Source organism: Raphanus sativus, chromosome 6 (assembly GCF_000801105.2).
Source record: "Raphanus sativus cultivar WK10039 chromosome 6, ASM80110v3, whole genome shotgun sequence".
NCBI lineage: Eukaryota > Viridiplantae > Streptophyta > Magnoliopsida > Brassicales > Brassicaceae > Raphanus > Raphanus sativus.
In genome coordinates this window covers 41,502,641-41,529,576 of record NC_079516.1, presented here as the reverse complement: position 1 = coordinate 41,529,576, position 26,936 = coordinate 41,502,641, and the positions used below count along the sequence as shown (strand labels likewise).

The following is a 26,936-nucleotide window of genomic DNA, read 5'->3' as shown; positions in this document are numbered from 1 at the left end:
TCAAAAATAAATACCTGAAATAGTTAAAGTATATTCAAATCGCCAAAAATACTTAAAATAATTATTGATTTTGTATTTATAATTTTAAATCAACCCAATTGTTATGTTAAGCTTAGGTATTCTGACATATGTTATTTAAATTTATAGATATTATATTATTTTATTTAAATATTTTGAGAAATTTATTTAAAACTTTAAAAATAATTTAAATGGGTTATCCAAACCCGAACCAGACCTATAAAGATCCGAATCAAACTCAAACAAAAATTTAGAAACATCCTAATAGGGCTGAAATCTTTGACCTCGAAAACCGATCAGAACCAAACCCGTATGGGTACCCGAAAACCCATCCTTAGTCATTATTATATATCGTATATTTTTATCATATAATTAATCGTATTTTGTACGTACCATCATATAAGCAATCATATAATTAATAATATTTTATATGTACCATTATATAGATAATTACTTATATTATATTTTTAAAACTTAATATGAAATATAAAAAACTATAATTTGAGTTGGTATTTCAAATCGGGCTATTTTCTTATATATATTGACAACATTTTTTTATAATGGACTTAATAACTTAAGCCATTATTCTTTTTGTTTAATACTAATATCTTTGTTTCCAAACAAAATTAATTTTTTTTTGTAAAAAGACTACAATCCATGTTTCCAAACACTTTAATTCTTTTCAATACTCCTATCCAAATATATTGATTTTGTACTTCAGTTTTAATAATATAGATTAATTGCTATTTTTGGTTTAACTTCATAGACCACATTGTATATGAAATTTTTTCCCCCAAAACTAAAACATTTCCTTTAGAAGTTTCACTCAAGTTAAACCATTTCTGAATGAAAATAACTCTTAATTTTAGTGTTAGAGAAATCAGATGGTGGAAGGACAAGTTTTAAGGAACTGATTCGGAATGGACTGGGAGCAACGGAAACAACCCGGCAGATGTGCTCTCAAAACGATCACTACCGGCTAGCTAGTTAACAATTTTATGTTCCTAAACTGTTGCCTTAAAACGAAATAGAAGATTCAAAACAAAACACCAAAGTTTTACATCAGTTTCCAAAACCACAAAAAAACCGAAACCTACTTACTTACTGCAAAACAAAAGGGTCATAACTAGTGTTTTTTATTCTTAGGAGCTGTCGCCTCCCTTTAACCTTTCACGCAACACAAAGACAATCACCTCCTACGGATTATGTTGCGCTCGGTCCAGATCGGACACGCACATGTCGGTTTCTTCTCCTTCCATTCAGCTCCACACGTGTAACAGAACTCATATCCGCATCTGCAATAATAAAAAAATAAACATCGAATCAACAACAATAGTAACAAATTACAAAACATGGTTCATAAGCAAAGTACCTGCAGGTTATATGGAAGCATCCAGAAGCAAGCTCAACCATATTGTTACACCTTATGCACTGTCTCCACCTCTTGCTCTGTGCCAGAGACTTGAGCATCCCATCTCCAGCGTTCTGGTATCTCTTGGATTTACTGAAGTTCTCGCAGGTGTCTTTATAGTGCCACGGCACCTTGCACTGCATGCAAAAAAACAGCCCACACTTCATGCATTTCCTCGCCGCAGATTGCTCAGTGCCAACGAAGTACTGTTTGGTGTACTCAAAAACTTCGTCTTTGGCCATCAGTTCCGAGCATGTCGGGTACGGACAGTAAACTTTATCCGACACACTGATGGAGCCTTCTTTCTTGCGTTGGATCATAACCTCAACGAGCTTGGGATCCAGAAACTTGGCGCAGGAATCCATCTTCACCTGCGATTTGCACCCCTCGCTGGGACAAGTAGCTGTGTTCCCTCCGAGCAGCTTCACCTCGACGTGCTGCTTCATGCAGGAGAAGCAGAAACGGTGGAAACAGCCGTCCACGGAGAACATCTTGTCGACGGTGATGCCTTCGTAGCAGATGACACAAGTCTCCTTGAAAGTCTTCTCGCCTTGACTGGTCTCCTCGGGCCATTTGATCTGAGAAACGATCGCATCTCTCGCGAGCTTGAACACGAACTTGACATCGTTTCTCGTCAAAAGAGATGGTTGGCAGTTCGGGAACTTTTTCTGGAGGAGAGACACTTGGTTCACAAGTGTTGCAACACCGCTCTGCCTAGGCTCTACCCTCCCTGTCACCTAGAAACAAAACAAAACAAAACAAAACAAAAAGAGATAACATTACCGCAAAACGCAACGAAAAGGAGTAAACTTTATAAAGAGAGAGAGCAACTGACGTAATTGAAGAGCTTGAAATCATCAATGAAGAAAGTGACAGATCCCAAATCAAAGTTCAAAGCTTCATCCAAGCCACGAACAATAGCCTCCAGCTCAGCAATCTCAGGGCTTTTAGACTCCTCGGCTCCCAAAACCTTACTCACCTCCCAAATCAGATTATCCGCCGAGTCACAAATCGCCACACCAACACCACCGACCGTAACCCTAGTCTCACCAATCATCTCCTCACTCACCAACCCTTTGCAATAGACACGGAAACACTCACCCTCGACCGCGGGGACCTTGTCGACGGAGGAGGAGGAGGAAGAGGAGGAAGCAGACCCGAGGGAGTAAGGCTTGTGGAAAAAGTCGCCGTCTTTGGTCCAATCAGCGTCGGGGATGTTCATAATCTCTTTAGCGAACCTCTGATCGTGGATCCGACGGTCGAGATCGAGCTTGAGCCTCTTCATCTCCTGCGCGCCGAACTCGCGGTCCCGCCTCTCCTGGTCGACTCGCGCGATGTCCTCCAGGATCAGGGAAGTGTAGTCGAATCCTTCGTCGTCGTCGTCGGCGAAATCGAGCTTCGGAGATTGCGGAGAGGAGGAGGAGGAGGAGGTGTGGGCTGCTCGAGAGACGGCTAGGGCTTCCTGCATTTGGAGGTTGAAGGCGAGGTCGTGGTCGCGGGCTAGGGTTTTGGCGGCCATGATCTCTTCGCGCTGTTCTTCGAGGATCACCGAGACGTCGTCGTGGTCTTCAATCGCCGCCATTAGGGTTTTACTGTGGAGTGGGAGAGTGGGAGAGTGGGAGCAAGTGCGGTTAGCGTGGTTAAGAAGGAAGTTGAAAGCGTTCCGAGGAAGACTTGCCTTGACGTTTCTCGTCTTTTTATCAATTAATTTTTGTTCCTTTTTTCTAATGATAATTACAAAATAAATTCGGATTTCGTGGAATATACTAATTACATACCGGCAAATCTCGTAGATTTTTTGACCAAAAACATACACACAAATAAGAAATGACTAATAAAAAGTACACGAGGACATAATAATTACACAAATAATTCTTTTTGAACAAAAAATAAGAATGACTAAAAGAAATTTTATTAAAAAGAAAATTAAAATCAAAATCAATATAATGTAGGTTTACAAAATATATTTTCGAAAAAAAATATTCAATAGTAAAAAATAAAATTTTTAGTTTTTCTTTTTAAAATTTTATTTTGAAATCGAATTAAAAAATCAAATTATTAATTTCGAAGCTATATAACGATAAATATAAAGTCAAATTTTTACTTTCCAAAAAAACTTTAAAATTTCAAATTTGAAATTTGGATAGTGAAATTTTATCGTTTAAAGTTTTAAAATTTTTATATCTCGTAAATATTTCAATTAGACACCACACTTATGAAAATTATGTATGTAGAATTTTTCTTTTCCAAATTGGTAAAAGATGAAACAAACTATTCAAATGTGGGGTTGGGAACTTTGTGATGCGTATGCCGTTTAGAGTGAATAAAACAGCAGTCTGTCACGCTTAGATTGCCGCAGACGACACGATGTCCGTGTCCCGACAAGGATGTATAAGAAAGGAAAAGCATAGAGATTTAGACTTTCCGACAATGGCGAAACGAAATGCAGGAAGCAATGAAGGGTTCAGGGAGACATTTAACAGGGAGATTGGCTTGTCTCATCCGAGGTCAATCTCCCGTCGAATCTGCGCCTCTGAGGTTCTCATTTTCTCTCCTCACTTCTCGAAACTATCACTCTCTCTCTCTCTCTCTCTTGCTTGTTTCCGTTTCCGATTGATACTTTTAACAACTCAGGTAGTGGAAAGTTTGGTTCTTTCATCGTATACAAATTGTGGGTTTTGGATTGTTATGTCGTAAGTATCAGAAAGTCTTGTCATTTTCTGGATTTTTAACAAATTGTAGTTTCTGGAGAACGATCTTGAATCCAACACACCCACAAGTTGAAGTCTCTGTAGGACATTGAAGTGTATTGCTTTATTTTTTCTTTATGGCTACTTCAGGGGATAGTGAAGAAACTCGATCTTTACGGAAAGTTAAAAGGGCATGAAGGATGCGTTAATGCTGTCGAGTTCAGTTCCACTGGAGACATTCTCGTTTCGGGTTCCGATGATCGACAGATCATGCTCTGGAACTTGTTGAACGGAACCAGGACGCTGACCTATCCTTCCGGCCACTGTGAAAATGTGTTCCAGACTAAGTTCTTACCCTTCACAGATGACCGGACCATCATCACATCTGGTGCCGACGGACAAGTAATGTGTTGCTTCTTTGTTTTCTCTGTTAGTTTTTAGGGGCACTTGATTGTTGATTCCATTTTTTTTTTTTTGTGCAGGTAAGACTTGGTCAGATCCTGGAAAATGGAAAAGTGGAGACGAAAAGACTTGGGAGACACCGTGGTCGCGTCTACAAGCTTGCTCTTTCCCCTGGTGATCCTAACGTTTTCTACAGCTGCGCCGAAGATGGTTTTGTTCAACATGTTTGATCTCTCATTCATTCTCAGTGATCTTTTCATTTTCCAATCTCAAAAAAAAAAAAAAAACTGAACTTGTTTTTTTTTTTCTTGGGACAGTTTGATATACGAACCAACAGTCCCACTATGGTTTTATACTCCTCTCCCTTCACACACGGATGCAGGAGACATCACTCCAGCAGCAGAATCAGACTGAACTCTATAGCCACAGATCCCAGGAACCCGCATCACCTCGCGGTCGGTGGTTCCGACGAATACGCGCGAGTCTACGACACCAGAAGAGTGCAGCCAGCTCCCGTGTGTCGCCACGTCGTACCGGACCCGCCTGTGAACACCTTCTGTCCACGTCAACTCCGTGAAACCAACAGCGTCCACGTCACGGGACTGGCCTACTCCCAAAACGGCGGGGAGCTGCTGGTCTCTTACAACGACGAGCACATCTATCTGTTCGAGAAGAGCATGGGTTTCGGCTCGTCTCCCGTCGGTGTCTCCGCTGAGAAGCTGGAGGAGATGGAAGAGCCGCAGGTGTATGCGGGTCACCGCAACGCGCAGACGGTTAAAGGAGTGAGCTTTATGGGTCCGAACGATGAGTACGTGATGAGTGGTTCGGACTGTGGTCATATCTTTATATGGAGGAAGAGAGGAGGTAAGCTCGTGCGGGCGATGGTGGGTGATAGGCGAGTGGTGAATCAGCTCGAGTCTCACCCGCACATGACGTTTCTTGCGTCTTGCGGGATTGAAAGAAGCGTTAAGCTCTGGACGCCGGTGTCAAACGATGTCGTTTCTCTCCCTGAAAACATCGAAAAGGTAATAATAATAATCACATCTCCTCTCCTCTGGACTGGACCCAATGTTTCCAAACACTGACTGAAGCTGTGTTGTTTTGTTTTGGGGAAATGCAGGTTATGGAATCGAACAGAGTAGGAAGAGAAGACCAGTCGAGGGTGACGTTGACCCCTGAAGTAGTCATGCATGTTCTCAGGCTACAGAGACGTCAGACATCGGCTTTTACGGAGAGGAGATACGTTTTAGCTGACGTGGACGACGGTGATGAAGAAAATGAAGCTCGGTTTATTTCAGGGTTAGTAGCTGGCGAGGATGTGTCTTCTTCAGAAAGAGAATGTAATATGAGCTAAAAGTCCTAAACTAGTGTGATATATATAGTAAGAGTAAAAGTGTTCTCTTTCATGTGTTTTTAAATATACTTGTTGAAGTATTTTTGCTTGTGTTTGTAACTCTTAAATAAATGAAAATAAAAAGAGAACGTTTAGTCATCTTGCAAAGCAATCTCCTGAATGTGCTGATTCATCATTCTCATTCACAAGTCAAAACTCTTTGAGAGCTCAAACACACATGCAATCTTCTACGAGTTCTCCAATGCCATTTAGATGCTGTATTTCTGATTTGCAACCAAAAATGTAACGGTAAAAGAAAATCTAATTATAATAGTTGAAAAAGCAAAACAAAAATTGAGTTAATCTATCAAGTCAAACAATTCGTATAGCAATGTGGTTTTCCCTTTTTAATGTACAATTTGTTTCAGGCGACCTAACGCCATTGATTGTTTAGTAAAAAATAATGATCCGAGACTGAAGGAGTAAAGCTGTTAAGATTGACTTGTTGTTGCTGTTGTTGTGCAGCCTGAGAACTCTGCTGCGCCAACAATTGATGAAGTCTTGCATCCTTCTCAAAGGAACTCAGCTGAGAATAGAACCCGGATCTCATATCAAACTCTGCTCCATTTTCCGTCGCATTCTGTATTCTTCCTCTTCCAACCGCTAAAATTGCTGGATCAATAAACTCTATGTCTCCTGCAGTATTCAAATTACTACTTGAAGGTGGTGTATGATATGCGTCCCTTAACATAGAGGACGAGTCAAGCAAACGAGTTCCTGCAAAGAAAAAATATGTGTTACAAGTTGAAACCAACCCCAACGTTAAGAGTGTGTAATTATGATACCTGATACGAAATCAGAAGACATGATCGCTCTATCATGCGAAGAGAAACCGGGAGGAGGTAATTTGCTGGGAGCAGAAAAACCAGGAGGAGCAGAAACTTGGGACCTCACAGCTGCAAGACGACAATGGTCACAAGTTTTTAGATATGCAGAGGAGAAAAAACAATCATGAAGAAGTAGCGATAATATATATTTTACTAACCAGGACTTTTGTAAGAAGAGAATCCAGGACTAGCAGCAAACTGTTCATACCCACCAGAATGGTTCGAAGCGAAACCATTAAGACTCGCAAACTTATCCTGATAGATATCCCGATTCATTCCAAACTCCTGGGCAGGCTGACCTCTTGTAGACTGCCCATATATGCTGTAGGTATTATTATTATTATTGTCATATGCTTGATTATTTGATTCTTCATGGCGAGCAAAAGAGAATCTGGACTGGTCATTACTAGGCTGCTTTAGAAGGTTAGACTGTTCCAGGGTACTGCCCCAATGATCACTCTGGCCAAGTAACTTTGCAAAATTGGGTGGCATAGTCATGGATTCATCCCAGGGGTCAAAGTCCAAAATGTTTGAAATTATAGCATTCTCTGCACTCTGGATGTTGATCCTGCCTTCAGTATTAGAAAATAGAGAATGCTGCATACTAGAACCGGATCTGGAAGTCTCAGAAAATCCATTTGGATGATGCACTCTATCGCTACCTATTTCAAAGGAGGACCCTGTATGTGAACCAAATCCACCAGAAGTTTCCCTGGTCTGGAAAGGATCCAGGATGGAACTTGATGAACTACACCTATAAGTCGAGTGGCTAACCGCCTGTGCAACATCACGCCTACTGCTACTAACTGATGATAAACCATCCACTTCGACCTTGGATTGCAAATCTGATCTCCAATCCCACTCTCCCCTTGAACCTGGAATCCTATTCTGTGATACGTCAGCTTCTGCACCAGTGTTTGAAGGAGGATTGTTTCTACACTGCTCAAGATCTGGTACATTGTTACCAGGTTTTCTAATAGAACCTTGATCACAATAAGCACCGATAGCCACTGGAACACCAGGGTCTTCATCTTTCGTTATCCCCATCCATGCAACCTCAGCCGCCAAGTTACTAACATTAGGTACATCTTCAGCGATTTCATTTGTACTATCAATAGAATTCTCAACAGCTGAAGGCTCCTCGACGACTCTGCTATCGTAGGAAGATTCTACTATACAGGATACTTGATTACTACTCGGATCTCTATTAGGTGATACAGTTCTCTTGGACCCAGGATCAACTACAATGTTATTCTGCGAAGGCTTCAACGTACCCGGTTTGCTTTTCTGAGCCAATGTTCGACTTTCTTCTTTGTGAGGTGGTTTCTGAAGAGTGTTACTAGTGGATACATGCGAACAAGCTGCATTTGCAGTAGGTATAGCCAAAGTTCCATTCTCCGATGTAGATCTATGATTGTCCAAAGATCCATTTGACGTAGTTGAGGTTACCAAAGGTTTCTGATTTGTTACACGTGTCCCCCTGCAAGACAATTTTCGTTTTTATAAATGAACCATTTAAAACTTCTCCAATACAACGGCTTGTGACAAAGACTTACCATGAAGCTGCAGCAGGAAGGGCAGTCGATCTAACAGAGCTCCCACTAGGTGGAGAACTCTTGGGAGAGCTAACTACAGCAGACTGCACAATAAAAATGTAGTGAATATGACGAATCAATCTCAGACAGCATTGTTGTAATACAGAAACCCAAGGAGAACATAAAATCCTAACAGAAAACACATTTCCGCAATTCGTATAGCAGAGGTAGGTTTTTACATAATGCTGCATACTCTACTCAAGTTTGCAGTGAGCAATATTAAGATGTATTCACCAATACATGACTATGGCAATAGGAGATCAGAATTGAATATGTTAAAGTTTCTCTGAAACAAAGGATGCAAGCCAGATAGCACATTGTACATCAAGGCAATGCAGAAACGTTATAGAGCTTACCGTAGAAGGAACTTTTGCAATTGGTTTTGCAGTAGAACTGTCACTAGAATAAGCATCCAATGGTGGAGGTAGCATGTTCCCTGAACGGTTTTGCAGAGTATTTGTTGCTCCAGTGATTTGCTGAACTCTGCTCAAAATTACCAAAATCCTCAACTAATCGTCCAAAATATTAAAACCTCCGTCAATATATACGCTAGGATAGTAAATGCGTACAAGAGGAAACCTTAGAAAATTACCTAGTATGGGCAGGTATGACCTCATCTTTTGTAAAACTATCATCTTGGGAGCCAACCTCATGCAAATAGAGGCAGTCAGGATTGTTGCATGCCTGGAAATAATAACAAACAATCCATAATCAAATAATATCAAATGCAAATTATAACGGAAGAGGAAAGTGAAAAAAAAGAAGTTAAGATCCACAGAGTAGAGAACAAGAGTGCCTATAGGACATACCGCATTTCTTAACCATGCATGACAATACTTGGTTGTCCCAAAACATGCCCTGCAGTAAGAAGAAAAGACGATCATGAGCTCAATAAAGATAAATTTACTTTTGTGCACAACGAGTCTCAAACAACAGGACGTTCGGCATGACTTACTTCAGTCCTTTACCATCCAAGATAAACCCATGAACAGACTGAATGCATCTGACAGCCTCTTCTTCTTTAGCATAAGTGATATATCTGGAGTCATTGCCGTTTGCAATCAGAAATAAACAACAATGCAGAAACAAATTAAAAAAATTTAAGGAAATCATGTCATGCTAAAACAGAAATGAAGTTGCTAACAACAGTAAAAATAAAAACTTACACACTGCATGTGTTGTTAGGGAACTGTTGGATGAGACCCGTTGTTGTCCTGGACATGGAAACCTTAAGAACCTTTCCATACTGACCAAAATAGTCTTTACGCTGGAGGATCTGGGAAAAGAAAGAAAAAAAAAACACATTGGAAAGCAGATGAGTGTGTGATATAATTTAAAAGTTATAAGAGAGAAAAATATCGCGTACATCTTCATCAGCTAGATCAAGAGGCAACCCGACAATGTAAACAAGATTTCTTTGAACCACTCGGACACTGGCTAGTTGCTTTCTCCCTTCAGAAGGCTTCAATTTTGACTTGTGTGTCTTTTTGCGATCCATGTTCCCTTCAGAGTTCAATCTGAGAACAGGAAATAGATTTATATTTTAAAAAAAAAAACATCAGCAAAACAAAACAAAACAAAGACCGCCAAGTAACAACCTCTCGCGATCAACAGACATCCCGACAATCTTTTCCTTGTCATAGGGAGTGCGGCAAGCAGGGCAACGCCCTTCCGACTGATCTTTCTCGGCCATGTCCATAATGTGATGCCAACACCAAACACAAATCTGAAAAGATTGGTTGTAAATCAAGATCATAAAAATAAAAGAACATGATCTCTAAGACCACCAAAAAAGCTGTATAAAAAACATCACACGAAACATTGTTTTTTGTTTCTAACACAACCATCATCTACAATATTCAAAGTAAAGATTTGCTATGAGATCCAGTTGTAGACAATGGAACAAGCAGGGAGACCTGATAGCCACATTTGCAAGGATTCAATTGCTGGTCAGTGAGATCCATCTCCTCTGCACACAAAGGGCAAGTCTTCTCACCGTAGTCACTCATTGTTTTCCTGGTTACAAAGAAACCAAATGCCATAATAAATCAAAAGGAAGAATTAAAAAAAAAAACAAAGCAGTGAGAGATCTGTAGCGCACCAAATAAACATAATTAAACATGCTATTAATCGATTCCAAGTAGGATAATTAAACAGTGGAAAATTTTAACTATATCAATACTTCCCCATCTGCTACTACTTAAGAAACTGATCTAAAAGGATCAAACTGTGGAGAATCTAAGATGCAGCACCGTAATTCAATCAGTGCATGCGAACCGAATCGTAAATGGACGATTCAAAATCCAAACGATACCGAAATGAGAAATCGAACATACGAGTGAAGGGATCGGGAGAAACGGAGAAGTTGGAGCTGAAGAGGAGATTGCGAGCGAGCGAGAGAGAAACGGATGGCTGTGGTTTTGGCCGCAGGCTTTTGAATATCTCTCTCTGTGTGACAGATCCGCGTCGCTGTCTGTCTTGGTTGAATGTAATAATAATTTATGCAAAGGGTTTACTATACCCTCGTATTCTCCTTTTATTACGATTCTATTCTATCACTACACCGGTTCGATCACTCCGATTGATGTTTTTTTTTCTGTGTGTGTGTGTGTCTGTGTGGTTGATGTTAACCGAATCATTTTGGGGAATAATATTGAAGTTTCTGGACCGAATCATATTGAGTCAACTTTTGTGTTGACCAAACATTAAATTTTGAGAAAATTCTTTTTAGAAAAGAAAAAAAATCAGCCCTATTATCTACTTGCCATAAAATCTCTTTGATCCATTTGGACTTTCAATATTCCTAAATTACTTTAAAAATTCATATAAAATATTTTTCCAGTCACAAAAATATGAAAATATAAATAATGTATATATAATAACCCCATCGTCTATGGTTAATGAGCCACCCGTGTTTGTTTTTTCAATCCATGGATCTTATTCCGTCATGACGGTAAATCTGTTAATTTTTCAAATGACTGAGATCATTATTTAATGAATTTTCAGTCACCACATATTTTCCATATATTTTAGCCTCAATTGCACGATATCGCGAATTACTTCTCCATAAATCACTCATACTCGTTTTCACATGACATAGTTTGAAGTAAAACATTACTTCATCCAATAAGATATATCAAGAAAATCAAACAAAAGAAAAAGCACCAAACAGCTTCCCATCTTATTTATTTCAAACTTTTTACTCTTAGTTTTTGTCCGAAAGGATCATACATTTTTATTAGGGGTGGGCACTTTATCCGATATTCGAAGTCGCATCTGAATCTGATCCGAAAAATCCAAACCGAAATCCAAACCGAAATAATAAAATACCCGAATGGATGTTGATTTAGGAGATATTAGATATCCGAACCCGAATGGATAATACCTGAACTCGATGGATATCCAAAGATAGCCGAACATATATATACTTACCCTTATGTTTCTAGTTTTCATCTACCATTTTATTTAAAATATTTATATTGATTTCACACATACTTTAAGATTATATAATATACATATAATTACGGAGAAAAATGATTTGATATCACTTAAAATGAATATCAAACTTTTTGTTTCATGTATTAACAAAAGTTACATCCAAATTCTTAAAATAATAGCCAAATGAATGTCTATTTATTTTTGAAATTTACCTCCAAATCTATTAATAATTTAATGTATAAAAAAATAACAAGTCAGCTAATCGAAAACTATTTTTTGCAGCATCGAAAACTAAATTTTTAAATATAAGAACCTTAAAATTTCAATTTTTTCTTTCAAAATCTAAATATCCGAACCTGACTAAAAATAATCGAACCCGAACTAAAAATACCCAAACCCGATCCGAAGTTCAGAAATACCCTAACGGATATTATACTTCTATATCGAAATGCTCGAAAATCCGAAATATCCGACCCGAACCTGAACGCCATCCCAATGAGCGTATTGAGTTGGAACTGTCAAGGTGCAGGAAGTACCGAGACAGTCAGGAGCTTCGGGATTTTCGCAGAAGCTTCTTTCCCGATTTTATTTTTTTGATGGAAACTAAACAAAAAGACAAGTATATGGGTGACTTACAACGCGAACTGGGTTACGATAGTTTGATTACTGTGGAGCCACTTGGTAGAAGTGGTGGCTTAGCAGTGATGTGGAAGCAGTGTTACAAGGTGAAGGTGTTACAAAAAGATAAGAGGATTATTGATCTGCAGATCTCGATGGGTACTATGGAGTTTTATTTGACTTGTGTCTATGGGGACCCGGTGGCAGAGAGAAGGAAGGCAGTGTGGGACCGTTTAGAGGCGATTGGTATGGCTAGAGATGAGCCATGGATGCTGTGTGGTGACTTTAATGAGTTACTTTGTAATGATGAAAAGGTTGGAGGAAACGTTCGTAGAGATTCAACCTTTTGGGACTTCAAGAATATGGTAGAGAATTGCAAAATCAGAGACATGAGGAGCTCAGGTAACCCACTCTCATGGGCAGGTGCTAGAGATAAGGTCTGGGTTCAGTGCAGGCTAGACCGATGCTTTGGTAATGACGAGTGGTATCGACTATTCCCTAGATCACATGTGGAATACATGGCTATGTTTGGCTCAGATCATCGCCCTTTGAAGATTGGTTTTGCTTTGGAAGGTGAAGGTTCTGGTCGTGGTCGTTTCATGTTCGATAAGAGAATGGTAGGCAAAGAAGGTGTGGAAGATGCAGTAAGAAAAGGGTGGTGTACGGAAATGACAGGGAGAGAGGTCCCCATCATGGAACGCATCCAAAACTGCAGACGAGAACTAGCGAAGTGGAAGAAGTCTTCTTACAGTAATGCTAAGCTGAATATACAACGTCTCAAAGTGGACCTTGAGAAGGAAATCTGTAAGATTCGGCCTGACTTTGTTTATATGAAGAAGGTGAAGCTTGAACTTGGCCAAGCTTTCAAAGAGGAAGAAGCTTTTTGGAGACAAAAGTGCAGAGAACATTGGCTCAGGGAAGGTGACAGAAACACATCCTACTTCCACAATTGTGTCAAGGGTAGGAAGGCTAAGAATCGGGTGCTAATGCTTAAAGATGTACAAGGAACGGAGCACTACTCTGAAGGGGCTAAAGGTCATATAGCAGTGGAGTTTTATCGTGACTTGTTCATGAGCTCCAACCCTCATGACCTTCAGAGTCTTTTCTCTGGTTTCTCTGCTCGTGTTACTACAGTTATGAATGATGATCTTTGTAGAGAAGTGACAGATGAGGAGATTCGCAGAGCAGCTTTCTCTGTTAAAGGAAATAGTGCTCCTGGAGAGGATGGCTTAACTGGTACTTTCTACCAACGATACTGGCACATTGTGGGTCATCAAGTGATTTCTGAGATCAAGAGCTTCTTCAACTCATCAACGCTACCGCCTGGTTGGAACCACACCCAACTGAGTTTGCTTCCTAAAATACCAGCACCTTGCTCGATGAGTGATATGAGACCTATAAGTCTTTGTGCCGTTCAGTATAAAATTGTCTCCAAGATCTTATGCGACAGACTGAAGTGTATATTACCAGAGATAATATCAGACACCCAAGGAGCTTTCGTTCAAGGTCGTCTCATCTCTGACAATATAATCATTGCACACGAGATGGTCCATGGTCTCAGAACAATCCCTGCAGTGGCAAAAGATTATATGGCCGTGAAGACAGATATGTCGAAAGCCTACGACCGGATCGAATGGTGCTTCGTTGAGGAACTACTGGAAAAAATGGGGTTTGCTCACAAGTGGATCCGATGGATAATGGCTTGTATCACAACAATTTCCTACTCAGTGCTGCTCAATGGTAGATCGCATGGTTTTATCAAGCCGGAGAGAGGTATTAGACAAGGAGACCCATTATCTCCATTCTTATTCATACTCTGCGCAGAGGCTCTAGTTAGCAAGCTTAACAACTCAGAAGCTCTTGGTCGCTTAACTGGAATAGGCCTTTCGGCTAATGGTCCTAGAGTTCATCATCTGTTATTTGCAGATGATAGCCTATTGATGTGTAAGGCTAATAGCGCAGAGAGTGATGAACTAATGGAGTGCCTAACAGAGTATGGTGAGGCATCTGGCCAAAGGATCAACTTCCAAAAGTCATCGATCATTTTTGGAGCTCAAGTGCTAGAATCTGTTAAAGAGGAAGTGAAAGGCAAACTGGGTATTGATAAGGAAGGAGGAGAAGGCACATATTTGGGACTTCCTGAATGCTTCAAAGGTTCCAAAAAAAGGATCTTTTAAATTTCATCCGTGAAAAGCTTCAAGCAAGATTACATGGCTGGTTTGCTAAATCGTTATCTCAGGGCGGGAAAGAGATATTACTTAAATCGGTCGCGATGTCTCTACCGGTTTACGCTATGTCGATCTTCAAGCTCCCTAAAGATATATGTTCCAAAATCACAAGCGCAATGTCTGAGTTCTGGTGGGGAAGAAGTAATGGGAGAAGGAAGATATCGTGGGTTGCATGGAAGAAGCTTTGCAAGAAGAAGAAAGAAGGCGGCCTTGGTTTCCATGATATCACCAAGTTCAACCAGTCCCTTCTTGGTAAACAAGCATGGAGAATCATGACTAACCCTGAATCTCTAGTTGCAAGGGTTTTGAAGAGTCGTTACTTTAAGAATAATGACTTCCTTCACAGTAGCCTTGGCACGCGACCCTCATATGCATGGAGGAGTATTCTCCACGGTAGAGAGCTCTTGTCTCAGGGCCTTGTCAGAGATATTGGTAATGGCAGGGATTCGAATGTTTGGTCGGTTAACTGGATCATCGATCCTATTCCGAGGACTCCGAATTACAGGCATGACAGCATTATAGACTTAACATTGAAGATTTCAGACCTGTTGCTACCGAACTCTGCTTCCTGGGACGCCTTGCGTGTCAGACAAGCCTTTACTGACCGGGATACTGAGATCATTCTCCGTCTCAAGCCGGTTCTTAATCGTGAAGATGGCTATAAATGGGGCTTTACCAAAGAATGGACAGTATTCATCAAGAAGTGGTTACAAGTTCTTAGATTCTCTTCCAGACGAAGATGGAGCGACCACTCCTGCTCTCACTCCACTTGAGATAAGTCTCTGGAAAGATCTCTGGAAAATTAAAGCTCCTGCAAAAATAAAGCATTTCTTATGGAAAGCTTTAGCGGGGGCTTTAGCAGTTATGGAGAGACTGAGGAGCAGAGGCGTGCAGGTGGATCCAAAGTGCAGGACTTGCAATGATAACATAGAAACGATCTGCCATCTACTCTTCAATTGTCCTATGGCCAAAGAGGTTTGGTTGAGATCAGGTATACGACTACCCACTGCTGGTTTCTCTCAGCACTCGGTCTTCCTAAATATCTATCATTTGTTAGCACAATACAAGAAATATCCAGAGAACAAGAGTGTGGCATCTTTCCCTTGGAGTCTTTGGCTCATCTGGAAAGCAAGAAATGCTCTGATATTTGAGAAAACTCAGACCTCGTCTCTCTCAATAATCACGAAAGCCAAGGAGGAAGCAAGCATCTGGTTGGAGGTGAATCAGCCTATTGGTGCCCAATCTCAACAGCCATTGACAACGACAGGAAGCATCATCAAATGGGTAAAACCGCGGGGTGGTTTCCTCAAATGTAATGTAGCTACTGCATGGTTTGATCCTCTCTCTAATAGTGGAGCGGCTTGGATTCTGAGAGATGACAAAGGCAATACAGTTCTGCACAGTCGCAGAGCCTTCTCTAACATACAGTCAGAACGAGAAGCTGCACTGGTGGGTTTACAATGGGCTATCTCTGACATGGTTAGTACACGACAACATCGGGTAGTGTTTGAATCCTCTTGTCCTATGATCAGAGAAACATTACTACAACCCTTGTCATACCCTGAATTACTACCTCTAGTGAACAACATTAACAGGCTCTTACTGCTGTTACAAGACTGGAGTGTAGAGCACGTCAAACAGGGAAGGAACTTTGTTGCCCAAGAAATAGCTAAAAGTGTAACTGCTGATCATCGCTATCAATCTTATATTGCTTCTGGAGGTCCATCTTGGTTGATTGATCGTCTTAATCTAGAAGCGGAAGACTAAAGGAAGGAGCTTTTGCTCTATCTGCCCTCTGTTTCGGCTCCCTGGAATGGTGTCTAATGACACTCTCTTCTTCTGCATTTTTTATTTCTTTCTGTTATTTTCAGCCTTGCGTTTTGTTGTTTTATTTGGCTATTGTCCTTTCTTTCTAGTTGCTGTAAACGTTCTACCCGCTGGGGTTATTTCAATGCAAGCTTTTCAGTGTTAAAAAAAAAAGATTACCGAAGCGCAGACATGAAGCTAGCGTATTATAGTGTAGTTTGAGATTTTTATAATATATGCTCCCATAGGCCGTTTGTGAAAACTTGTGATTTTCACCAAGACTTTGTTATTTGTTACATTTTTTTTTCCTTTTTGACTCTTGGTTATAAGTTAGTTATTGGCTTATGACTAAGAAAAAAGAAAATTTAACTTATATCCATTTTTTCTTTGAGTCTAAAAACATCTTACAAAAAGTGTAAGTAAAACCTGGTCTCGCAGCATATGATTTCTCCATTATCATGCTGCCTAACATATTGGAGAAAAGTTGAAAGAAAAAATTGTTTTAGAAAAAGCTGCAAAGAAACTGGTAGTGAATTAAAACACGTAATGAAGAAATGTTAGTAAAGTAATTAATTTTTATAAACCACACGTGATATTAATGTTCTATTTTGTCAAAAAAATAATTTAAGTTTTTGATAATATCGAAAAGAAATAAACAATAGTAGATGAAATTGACGAATATATAACAGCATATTTATTTGAATTATTGTATAACAAAATCTACTCACTATATGAAATTGACAAATTATTGAACACCCACGTTACACATGCTTTTAAAACCCACCTAATTTATAGTTAAATAAACATTGAAGAAATACATAAAAAATAAAAAAACTTTACAGCAAGAGAAAAAAAACAATAGAAAAACAACTATGGGCAGAGAGATAGAACTGTAAAGGACGTCGGGAGGAAGACCGTTGACTAAGTCAAAATCGAACAGCAACCGTCGATCTGAGGCGGCTCAAATCTCATCCACACAATCTTCCCATCTCCCTTCTTCTTCTTCCTCGCAGCTACCGCGAAAACTCATCTAAAACTCATTTCAGTCTCTCAATCTAAGTGTACTATATTATATATAAAAGAGTCCACACAACACCTCCAGAGATTCACACTACACCACCTCCTCAAAGCACAACAGAGTCAAAGCTTGAAGTTGACTAAGCGCGTGATCGATTTAGAGAGAGAGAGATGAACAACGCCGGCGGCCAATATCCAGAGTTTCCGGCGGTGCAAACGCACGGAGGACAGTTCATAAGCTATGATATCTTCGGTAGTTTATTCGAGATCACATCCAAGTACCGTCCTCCGATTGTACCAATCGGTCGAGGCGCATACGGCATCGTTTGGTATGTTCGCTGATCCTTGTCTTCTTTTTTTTTTAAGTTTCTTCTTGATCCGAGTTTTTGATTTTTTGATTTTTTGATTTTTTTTGTTGATTTGGTGAAGCTCTGTTTTGGATTCGGAGACGAACGAGCTAGTGGCGATGAAGAAGATAGCCAACGCTTTTGATAATCACATGGACGCCAAGCGTACACTTCGCGAGATCAAGCTTCTTCGTCATCTCGATCATGAAAACGTTTGTATCTTTCTTGATTATTATCTGCAGAAATTAGATGAAACAAAAAGATTAATATGTTTTTCTTTTTTATTACAGATCATAGCTATAAGAGATGTGGTTCCTCCACCACTTAGAAGACAGTTCAGTGATGTTTATATTGCCACTGAGTTAATGGACACTGATCTTCATCAAATCATCAGATCCAACCAGGGTTTGTCTGAGGAACACTGTCAGGTAATAATAAAACTCAATTCTTTTTTTTTGATTAATAATTTGTTTCAATAAACATGAGACTGACATGATGAATCTTTCTTGAAACAGTACTTCTTGTACCAGCTTCTTCGAGGGCTCAAGTACATCCACTCGGCTAAAGTTATCCACAGGGATCTAAAACCGAGCAATCTTCTCCTGAACGCCAACTGCGATTTAAAGATCTGTGACTTCGGTCTTGCTCGACCGACTTCGGAGAACGAGTTTATGACCGAGTATGTTGTTACCAGATGGTATAGAGCACCTGAGCTTCTGTTGAACTCATCGGATTACACTGCTGCTATAGATGTTTGGTCTGTTGGTTGTATCTTTATGGAGCTCATGAACAGAAAGCCTCTGTTCCCTGGTAAAGACCATGTCCATCAGATGCGCTTATTGACAGAGGTAAAAAAAAAGCAACATACATATTCTTTTAGGCATGGATTCAAGATTAATTTGGCCTGTTTTGTTAAAATATGTGATGAATCTTGCAGTTGCTTGGCACGCCGACAGAATCAGATCTCGGGTTTACGCACAACGAGGATGCGAAAAGATACATCCGGCAACTTCCCACCTTCCCTCGCCAGCCGTTAGCTAAACTTTTCTCTCATGTTAACCCATTGGCCATTGATCTTGTTGACAGAATGTTGACTTTTGACCCCAACAAAAGAATCACTGGTAAGTGTATTATTAATACATATACATGGTGCTCTGTTTCTTTCTTTTCATCAACATGGTTTGTTAAAACATATTATCTTGTTGGTGTGTGTGTAGTTGAAGAAGCTCTGAACCACCCGTACCTTGCCAAGTTGCACGACCCGAATGATGAGCCAATCTGTCTAAAGCCATTCTCTTTCGACTTTGAACAACAACCTCTAGATGAGGAACAGATAAAAGAGATGATCTACAGGGAAGCCATTGCACTCAATCCTACATATGCTTAGAAGAGCTGCAACCGAATGAATGGCATTTATTTTACCCAAACTATCCATCCGAATCGCTGCCCCCTAGTATCTTTACCTGTTCTTTTATTCATGTACTTTTTACATGTGTACTCTTGTAATCCTATTTGTTTGTTTAAATGCTGTATTACTGCTAGTGAGTGAGTTGCATGTAGCTCTAATGTAAAGAACTCCAGCTATGAAATAATTTCTTCACATTTTCTGACTTCAAATGCGAGGACAATAAGGAATAATATAGTATGAAGTTTTGTAATATTCTCATCAAGCCTGACTTTTCTATTATCACAATGAGTGGGGTGCCATTATGGTATGGTTAGTAGTCTATTCGCATTCAGTGACTTTCAAATTTTAATAGATTTTTAATGATTTTTTTTTGTCAACAGAATTTTTATGATATTGGCTGAAAAGTTATGTAATGGATGAATAGTTATGTGTTATTGATTCATGATGTTGAGTCTCTTTATACACAATTATAAATTTCCATAGGCCTATGAGAAAAGAATATTACACAATAAGGAAATATTCTATTCTAATGTTATTTCGTTTATAATATGTTAATGTCCCAATATTTCCTCAAGTTGGAGCATATAAATTTTGTATATCCAATTTGAATTACAAGTCTTTAGATTCAAATCGGTCGTTAGTTTCGCTAAAATCATCAGTTTGTTATATCATCGGGGTTCTTTCCATCAAATTTAGTGTTGTCTGATTTGGTATCATCAGTTCGAAGTGGTTGTTACAACAGGAAGGTTCACTATCCTTGATGATCAAAGAAAAAAAACAAAGGTCGAGAATTCGAGAAGTCGCAAGTCGGGAGATTGAGTGTTTCCATTCGTAGGTCGTGAGGTCGAGAGTTCGGAATCGTATGTCGTGAAACGAGAGTTGCATGTCGTTAAATCAAATGTTTGTAGTCGTGCTTGTGATGTCAGAGAGTTCGAGGTCACATGCTGTGAGATCAAAAGTTGCAGGTTCTTTTGAAAGCAATTCAAATTTGTTTAAAGTTATTTACATTATCATCCATATCGTCTTCTTCAATTGTCATCACCATGACCAAACTCTTCTATTTATCAGATGCGGAAGCGCTGTTATGGTCCATAAAAATCGTTATGATTCGAATACTACGAGAAGTTATGTAATCGATAAATAGTAATGTGTCATTGATTTATTACTTCTAATTCTCTTTCTAAACCACTTTAAGCCGTGCACAAAAAAAAAACCACTTTAAGTTTTCATAATACTATCTAGAAAAGGAAATTTTCTAGATTAGATAACAAGAAAATATTTTATTCTAATATTATTTTGTTAAGATATATTAATATCATGGCTCTAGGTAAGCTGCTTACATTATTGAAGCAAGTATGGTCAAATCGTTGGCAACAATTTGGCAAATGGGTTTTTTATTTAGCAATATCCATTACAGGACAATTTAGAGTTGACATTATTACATGTTTAGATAGGATAAAAATGTTGTCTTCACACAGGCTGTTCGAAGCTGAAAGTGATGGCTCACCATACAACAAAGGAAACGCTCTGTGTTTTATACTCAATTTGACGTTTCTTGTTGGAAGCTGCTGCGCGTGGAGAATAAAAATATCGTGACCATCCAACCCCAAGTCATTTTCTTTAATCATTATTAGTTGCTGTATCATTGCTTATATACCTTCCAGCATTTCAGGCCATTGTTAACGAACAAAAAAGGGGTAAAAGATCTCTAACTTGATTAGGGACATGGCTAGTTCAGTTTCTTGTGATGCAGAAACACAAATGTCTGAAGAATCAAGCACCAAACGCCGTCGTGGAGGTTGGATCACTTTTCCGTTTATGATAGGTGAGAGATTCTGTTTCTCTCTCTTTTGGTCTTTTTTTTTTCATAACCTCTAGAGCTTAGAACAAGAAACTACCTCCCTATGTTTCTATATGGTGCAGCTACGTTGTTAGGCCTGACAATAGCTGCGTGGGGTTGGTTACTAAACTTGATCGTATACCTGATTGAGGAATTCAACGTGAAGAGCATCGCAGCAGCTCAGATTGCCAACATTGTCAGTGGCTGTATCTGTATGGTTCCAGCCGTTGGAGCCATTGCTGCTGACTCTTTCTTCGGAACCATCCCTGTTATCTCACTTTCTGCTTTCATTTCTCTTATGGGCGTAGCTCTGCTGACACTAACAGCTGCGCTTGACTCTTTAAGACCCAGCCCCTGTGAGACAGCTTCAAGCCTATGCCAATCTCCTTCGAAAACCCAGCTCGGTGTCCTTTACGCGGCCATAACTCTGGCCTCTATAGGAACAGGTGGGACACGGTTCACTTTAGCAACCGCTGGTGCCAACCAGTACGAGAAAACTAAAGACCAAGGCAGCTTTTTCAACTGGTTTTTCTTCACAACGTATCTAGCCGGGGCTATAAGTGCAACCGCTGTTGTCTATTCCGAAGACAACGTCAGCTGGACCTTTGGGTTTGGTCTGTGCGTAGCTGCTAATCTCTTCAGCTTTTTGGTTTTCATCTTGGGGAGAAGATTCTACAAGCATGACAAGCCCTTAGGAAGTCCCTTCACAAGTCTACTTCGCGTCATTTTCGCCGCGGTAATCAAAAGAAAAGCTGTGGATTCCACCAACGAGAAAGACTACCACAGTGAATCACCACTCTCAATGCCCACAAAGAGTTTGAGGTAACTATTAGGGATATTATATCTCACATCGAGAATTTTAAAGGACATTAACTAATATATATAAAGAGTTAGAGTTAGGGTCAATCCATTAATTAAGTTTGGAAACCCATAATAAATCCGACATATAACAAAACAGCCCAGTTTCATTGTATCATCCAGAGAGAGAGAGAGAGAGAGATAGTCCATTCTAATTATACTCAATTCAAACACGCAGGTTCTTTAACCGTGCAGCGTTGAAACAAGAAGACGAGGTTAAACCAGATGGAACAGTTCACAACCCATGGAGACTATGCAGCGTTCAACAAGTGGAAGATTTCAAAGCAGTCATAAGAATCATCCCTCTTGCGCTAGCCACGATATTCTTGAGCACTCCAATCGCGATGCAGCTAAGCCTAACGGTTCTTCAAGGTCTGGTGATGGACCGGAGGCTTGGTCCTAACTTTAAAATCCCTGCAGGCTCTCTCCAAGTCATTACACTTCTCTCCACTTGCCTTTTTATCGTAGTCAACGATCGGTTTCTCTACCCATTTTACCAAAAGCTAACGGGGAAGTTCCTCACACCGCTTCAACGAGTTGGTATAGGCCATGTTTTCAACATTCTAAGCATGGCCGTGACTGCCATAGTTGAAGAAAAGCGATTGAAGATAGTAGAGAACGGGGATTTCCTAGATTCATCTTCTATTGCTGACATGTCTGTCTTATGGCTATTCCCTCCTCTTGTCATAGTAGGAATCGGTAAGGAACTGATTTTCAGACAAATCTGTCAACTTGAAATTATGAAATTAAAATGATCACGTTCTTGGTTTTTTTTCTTTCTTTTGCTTGTAGGAGAGGCTTTCCATTTCCCAGGGAATGTAGCTCTGTGCTATCAAGAGTTTCCAGTTTCTATGAGGAGCACAGCAACGTCCATTACATCGGTGGTGATTGGGATATGCTTTTACACAAGCACTGGTCTAATTGATCTGATTCAGAGGACCACCGCGTGGTTACCAGATGACATAAATCACGGAAGAGTTGACAATGTTTACTGGGTTTTAGTCATTGGAGGAGTCTTGAATCTCGGCTATTTCCTCGTGTGTTCTTGGCTTTACAAGTACAGAAATCTCGAGGGTGATGGTCATGAAAAAGATGTTGCTATTTCACACTCTACTGCTTTGTCCACATGATCTTATAAGATGAAGTGAGAGAGAGATAGAGAACATGTTATTTGCTGTCAGTATCTTCTAGTGTTCTGTAATTTTACGAAAGTATCTTCACTTTGTAGCCACTGAAATTATTATGTATTTTGCTTTGTTTCTTATTCCTCTCAAAACTAGTTCTCTCTGCATAAGTCTCAATGTTGAAGTCCATAAACTATAAGGTTTTTTCTTCACTGCTATGGGTTTACTTCTGAGTAGTTGCCTGTACTATTGTAATATACACTCATTCTTTCTAATGAAAATTCAAGATAAGGCTTTCAAAAACTGCCTCTTCGAGGCTTTACCTTTTCCATCCTTTTGAGCATTTCATCTTCATCACCGGGAAGTTAACTTTTCTGCTTACATGAATATCATCCAGTATTAGTAGATAAGGTTACATTCATGGATAATTGTAGCGAACAACATCTAAGTCTTCTGCAGCTTAGGTGTGAAGTCCATAACACGTCATAGAGAGCCTGAAGTCTCTAGAATCTTGTCTAACCACCCACCTTGAAGTGATTTTAGGAAAAGATAGCCTAACCAAGGAGGTATCCCAACTACAGAAATCCTTAAGGATGATGATCAAGAACCAGATCATAAAGATGTTATTATCTAAGGCACAACATGTTTTGTTTGAATTTAAGTTATGTGTTTGTGTGTTTGCAATGTTAGCTCATGTGTAAGTGTGTGTTTTATGTACTCTACTTATGGAATGAAAATGCCCTCAAATCTTCAACAATTACTACTATCAAATTCTTGAAAATTCCATAAAATACACCAAGTATTTAGTTATTCATTATTGTTGGGACTGCTTTATAAATATAAGTTGAAGCCATATCTTGGTATGTTAAATATATTCAGTGTTTGAACATAGGAAGATAAACGTTTAACACATGGTAAAATTTCATGTATTCCACATTGTAAATACCATTATTCATGTTTACCTTCATTAAATATATTTTCATAAATATATTCTTCATTAAATGACAAAAACATTTTATACAATTGCTTTATATATAACAAATAAATCATTTAAATACATAAAAATATTAAAAATATTTAGAAATTCTCTTATAGGTTTTGAATCATAAGTTTCCAAATTTGAAATTTTTATAAGTTTTTAAATCTTTTTTTTTTACTTTTTTTGAATTTTCTTTTTGAAATTCAAAAATTCTTTTTAAACTATTTTTCATAAACATTTTAATTTTTTTAAGTATTTGTTTACATATTTATTAGAATCTTAAAAATGAGAGTAATGTAGTTAAGGTTGCTGACAAAAAAAAAAAAAAAAAAGAGAGTAATGTAGTTAAGGTAAAATGAACTATGAATATTGTACTTTTGGCAATTTCCCTAAAATGAATTTGAAATTTTTGTTTTTAACTAAAATCCTAGGTCGAATTGTCCAAATAAAATACAAGCAAATTAATGGACCCTAGGAGGACTATTATAAAGTAAAAAACTTTCTCCCGAAGCTATTTCTCTGCCGTCCGTCCAGTGAAAAAAATGAATAATCTTCGAATCATCGCTAGAAACTCGCTGCGACGGCGGGATATTAGTCTCCGATCACAGTCTCGTTCCTTCTGTAACCTCTCCCAGCAGGAATCAAATCGGTGAGTTCTCTCCTCTCCTGCTGCTCCTGCTGCTGCGTTCCTTCCTTTGCTCATTGCCTCTCTCTCTCTCTCTCTCTACTTGAATTCTGACTGACTATAACAAAACACAGACCGTCTTATGGCATTGCATTCGACATAGATGGTGTTATCCTCCTCGGTTCCTCCCCCGTTGGTGGCTCCCCTGGTGCTCTCCGGCGTCTCTACGATGATTCCGGTATAATTGACTTTCTTTGATTTTGCAAATTCCTTAGTATTTATTCATCAAAGCTACCCTTCTCTTTAATGTGATTATGATTTATGTATAGTTAGTTGTATCTGTCTGTTTTTTGATGAGTTTGAGGTTTCTTTTTTTTGTAGGTGCTTTGAAGATACCGTTCTTATTCTTGACTAATGGTGTGAGCTAATAATAATAATACACTTTGGAATATTTATCCTTTTTTTCTTTTCTTGCATTGATGATAATTAGCGATGAAAATCATTTGCAGGAGGTGGCCTGCCTGAAGCTAAACGGGCCTCTGAGATGACTCATTTATTAGGTGTTCCTGTTTCTCCATTGCAGGTTTTTAACCCTTTTCTCGCATCAGTTAATCACAAAGTTAACTTAGTTTCGGTTAGTGTAACACTTTTCACACATTCTCTTTTTTTTGTGTGTGTTGCAGATGGTTCAAGCTCATTCACCTTTCCGGAAGCTAGCGAATAGGTAATATATATGAAAAAACACATTGTTCATCAGTTAAAACGTTTTAATCAATACACGGGACTAGGTTTGGAAATGAGCTTGTTGTTGCGGCTGGAAAAGGGGAACCTGCCGCTGTGATGTCTAATTATGGTTTCAAGTAAGCTCTTTCTCTTCACCTCTCTCTCATTTCGTTCTTTTTAATGTATATATGTTGTTGGATTTTCAGAAACGTGATTTCATTGGACGAATATGCCTCTTACTTTGACAACATTGATCCCTTGGATCCATATAAGAAATGGATCACGGGGCAAGACGTTCGCAAGGAGAGTACTGCGAGATCAAGAGCAAATGTTGTATCCGAGAGAGTTCAGGCAGCATTTATTGTTAGTGATCCTGTTGATTGGAGCCGAGACATCCAGGTTAATCATATTCCCCCTCTGCTTTTCAAATTAAATATGTTCATAAACAAATCTGATTGGTGCTTTTTTTTTGTTTCTCAGGTCCTTTGTGACATTTTACGTACTGGAGGCCTTCCTGGGAAAGAAATTGGACCTCAACCTCAGTTGTACTTTGCCAACGACGATTTAGACTACCAGGTTATGGTCATCCCCATCTCCATCTATGTTGAATTTATCATATAAAGATTTACTGATGCATTGTGGACTCAACAGACAAAGTTTCCTACTGAACGTCTTGGCATGGGAGCTTTTAGAATCGCCTTGGAATCCATATTCAACAGGTAATAATCCAAAATCTTCCATCTTTCAGAAAACACTGGGACTACTGTACTTTAAAAACGCGACGTGAATGTGATATTCATATTTTCCCTGTTACATGATTTGAGTCTGGATATGTTTGCAGAATCCATGATAACCCTCTGGAGTACACATCCTTTGGGAAACCAAATCCTTCCGTGTTCAAGAACGCAGAAGATGTTCTGAAAGAGATAGCCACATCAACTCGTTCCCACTCAAACCAAGGAAGTCACCACTTCAAGACTCTATATATGGTCGGAGACAACCCAAAAATTGACATCAGAGGCGCACGACAGGTTCTGTGCTCTTTCTTCTTTCAGAGTAGAGGTGGTTTTCTTGCGCCACTAATCTTTTTTTCTTAAGGCTTTTGGTTAAACTCTGTGTGACAGGCCGGGAGTCCTTGGTTCTCAATCTTGACGAGAACCGGAGTTTTCAAAGGGAAAGAAAATCATCCTGAGTTTCCTGCTGATCTGGTCCGTAACAACATCATCACTTATTAGCCTCTAGAAGCTTGTTAATTTTCCCGCGCGCGGGGCAACGGTTAATGTTCATCTAAAACTTTTTTTTCAGGTAGTTGACACAGTCGAGGAAGCAGTTGATTTCATCTTGACAAGAGAGTCCGCCAAGCTAAGCTTGATTTGAGTTATATTTCACTCTGATTTATTCAAGATTTTATTTTTAATCACACACAATTGTCGCCGTCTTTGGCCAGATGATATCTAACTAACTATTCTTTGAGCCTCCAATGAGATTTTGGAAGTTTCAATCTTCCCCTTTTGACAAATCGCCGTTAAAGGGATGAAGCGTTTTCTTTTTGTTTGTTTTCATTTTTTAAGAACGAAAAAAATGTCCTC

The 26,936-nt window shown here is 39.2% G+C and overlaps 7 protein-coding genes across 8 annotated transcripts; 4 read left to right on the top strand and 3 right to left on the bottom strand.

The window, feature by feature from the left end:
• Positions 1–1,013: 1,013 nt before the first annotated feature.
• Positions 1,014–3,113, bottom strand: LOC108808892 (E3 ubiquitin-protein ligase RSL1). The gene is made up of 3 exons (XM_018580989.2): positions 2,265–3,113; positions 1,391–2,166; positions 1,014–1,313 (listed from the first exon to the last, which is right to left on the bottom strand). Exons 1-3 carry the CDS (start codon positions 3,009–3,011, stop codon positions 1,208–1,210), a joined length of 1,629 nt encoding a protein of 542 aa, XP_018436491.1. The 5' UTR covers positions 3,012–3,113; the 3' UTR covers positions 1,014–1,207.
• A 724-nt stretch (positions 3,114–3,837) lies between these two features.
• On the top strand, positions 3,838–6,013 carry LOC108808894 (uncharacterized). Its single transcript, XM_018580993.2, has 5 exons — positions 3,838–3,967; positions 4,270–4,521; positions 4,602–4,745; positions 4,839–5,546; positions 5,642–6,013. Exons 1-5 carry the CDS (start codon positions 3,860–3,862, stop codon positions 5,873–5,875), a joined length of 1,446 nt encoding a protein of 481 aa, XP_018436495.1. The 5' UTR covers positions 3,838–3,859; the 3' UTR covers positions 5,876–6,013.
• A 145-nt stretch (positions 6,014–6,158) lies between these two features.
• On the bottom strand, positions 6,159–10,830 carry LOC108808886 (uncharacterized). 2 transcript variants are annotated; one of them, XM_018580981.2, is made up of 13 exons: positions 10,673–10,830; positions 10,253–10,352; positions 9,935–10,062; positions 9,703–9,853; positions 9,503–9,612; positions 9,292–9,375; positions 9,146–9,194; positions 8,929–9,020; positions 8,693–8,819; positions 8,298–8,380; positions 6,900–8,221; positions 6,700–6,810; positions 6,159–6,631 (listed from the first exon to the last, which is right to left on the bottom strand). In XM_018580981.2, the coding sequence occupies exons 2-13, from the start codon at positions 10,343–10,345 to the stop codon at positions 6,288–6,290; spliced, it is 2,694 nt and encodes an 897-aa protein (XP_018436483.1). In that variant the 5' UTR covers positions 10,346–10,352; positions 10,673–10,830; the 3' UTR covers positions 6,159–6,287. The 2 variants fall into 2 exon arrangements, with proteins under 2 accessions (XP_018436483.1, XP_056845554.1); XM_056989574.1 differs by lacking the exon at positions 10,673–10,830 and adding an exon at positions 10,589–10,607.
• Positions 10,831–17,188: 6,358 nt separating this feature from the next.
• LOC108808508 (uncharacterized) lies at positions 17,189–17,456 on the bottom strand. Its single transcript, XM_018580639.2, is given in 1 exon segment — positions 17,189–17,456. A coding segment is annotated over 1 exon segment (246 nt). The 3' UTR covers positions 17,189–17,210.
• A 13-nt stretch (positions 17,457–17,469) lies between these two features.
• LOC108808898 (mitogen-activated protein kinase 3) lies at positions 17,470–19,392 on the top strand. The gene is made up of 6 exons (XM_018581000.2): positions 17,470–17,772; positions 17,873–18,002; positions 18,081–18,218; positions 18,306–18,638; positions 18,728–18,911; positions 19,008–19,392. Exons 1-6 carry the CDS (start codon positions 17,615–17,617, stop codon positions 19,175–19,177), a joined length of 1,113 nt encoding a protein of 370 aa, XP_018436502.1. The 5' UTR covers positions 17,470–17,614; the 3' UTR covers positions 19,178–19,392.
• Positions 19,393–20,785: 1,393 nt separating this feature from the next.
• On the top strand, positions 20,786–23,156 carry LOC108808891 (protein NRT1/ PTR FAMILY 2.7). The gene is made up of 4 exons (XM_018580988.2): positions 20,786–21,023; positions 21,122–21,860; positions 22,075–22,595; positions 22,689–23,156. Exons 1-4 carry the CDS (start codon positions 20,924–20,926, stop codon positions 23,024–23,026), a joined length of 1,698 nt encoding a protein of 565 aa, XP_018436490.1. The 5' UTR covers positions 20,786–20,923; the 3' UTR covers positions 23,027–23,156.
• A 1,330-nt stretch (positions 23,157–24,486) lies between these two features.
• On the top strand, positions 24,487–26,866 carry LOC108808897 (uncharacterized protein YKR070W). Its single transcript, XM_018580999.2, has 12 exons — positions 24,487–24,648; positions 24,759–24,862; positions 25,006–25,041; positions 25,134–25,207; positions 25,308–25,348; positions 25,413–25,484; positions 25,554–25,746; positions 25,828–25,923; positions 25,999–26,066; positions 26,189–26,378; positions 26,472–26,555; positions 26,653–26,866. Exons 1-12 carry the CDS (start codon positions 24,542–24,544, stop codon positions 26,722–26,724), a joined length of 1,137 nt encoding a protein of 378 aa, XP_018436501.1. The 5' UTR covers positions 24,487–24,541; the 3' UTR covers positions 26,725–26,866.
• The last annotated feature ends 70 nt before the right edge of the window (positions 26,867–26,936 follow it).

Coding starts and splice junctions, on each gene's coding strand:
- LOC108808892 (XM_018580989.2), bottom strand. CDS start 3,011: ATGGCGGCGATTGAAGACCACGACGACGTCTCGGTGATCCTCGAAGAA. Junction 2,167..2,264: donor ATTTCAAGCTCTTCAATTAC/GTCAGTTGCTCT, acceptor TTTTGTTTCTAG/GTGACAGGGAGGGTAGAGCC. Junction 1,314..1,390: donor TGCTTCCATATAACCTGCAG/GTACTTTGCTTA, acceptor TTATTATTGCAG/ATGCGGATATGAGTTCTGTT.
- LOC108808894 (XM_018580993.2), top strand. CDS start 3,860: ATGGCGAAACGAAATGCAGGAAGCAATGAAGGGTTCAGGGAGACATTT. Junction 3,968..4,269: donor GTCGAATCTGCGCCTCTGAG/GTTCTCATTTTC, acceptor TGGCTACTTCAG/GGGATAGTGAAGAAACTCGA. Junction 4,522..4,601: donor CATCTGGTGCCGACGGACAA/GTAATGTGTTGC, acceptor TTTTTTGTGCAG/GTAAGACTTGGTCAGATCCT.
- LOC108808886 (XM_018580981.2), bottom strand. CDS start 10,345: ATGAGTGACTACGGTGAGAAGACTTGCCCTTTGTGTGCAGAGGAGATG. Junction 9,854..9,934: donor ATGTCTGTTGATCGCGAGAG/GTTGTTACTTGG, acceptor TCCTGTTCTCAG/ATTGAACTCTGAAGGGAACA. Junction 9,376..9,502: donor CCTAACAACACATGCAGTGT/GTAAGTTTTTAT, acceptor CAATGACTCCAG/ATATATCACTTATGCTAAAG.
- LOC108808898 (XM_018581000.2), top strand. CDS start 17,615: ATGAACAACGCCGGCGGCCAATATCCAGAGTTTCCGGCGGTGCAAACG. Junction 18,003..18,080: donor GTCATCTCGATCATGAAAAC/GTTTGTATCTTT, acceptor TTTTTATTACAG/ATCATAGCTATAAGAGATGT. Junction 18,639..18,727: donor AGATGCGCTTATTGACAGAG/GTAAAAAAAAAG, acceptor TGAATCTTGCAG/TTGCTTGGCACGCCGACAGA.
- LOC108808891 (XM_018580988.2), top strand. CDS start 20,924: ATGGCTAGTTCAGTTTCTTGTGATGCAGAAACACAAATGTCTGAAGAA. Junction 21,861..22,074: donor ATGCCCACAAAGAGTTTGAG/GTAACTATTAGG, acceptor TCAAACACGCAG/GTTCTTTAACCGTGCAGCGT. Junction 22,596..22,688: donor TCTTGTCATAGTAGGAATCG/GTAAGGAACTGA, acceptor TTTTGCTTGTAG/GAGAGGCTTTCCATTTCCCA.
- LOC108808897 (XM_018580999.2), top strand. CDS start 24,542: ATGAATAATCTTCGAATCATCGCTAGAAACTCGCTGCGACGGCGGGAT. Junction 25,042..25,133: donor GTTCTTATTCTTGACTAATG/GTGTGAGCTAAT, acceptor AATCATTTGCAG/GAGGTGGCCTGCCTGAAGCT. Junction 26,067..26,188: donor TTGGAATCCATATTCAACAG/GTAATAATCCAA, acceptor ATATGTTTGCAG/AATCCATGATAACCCTCTGG.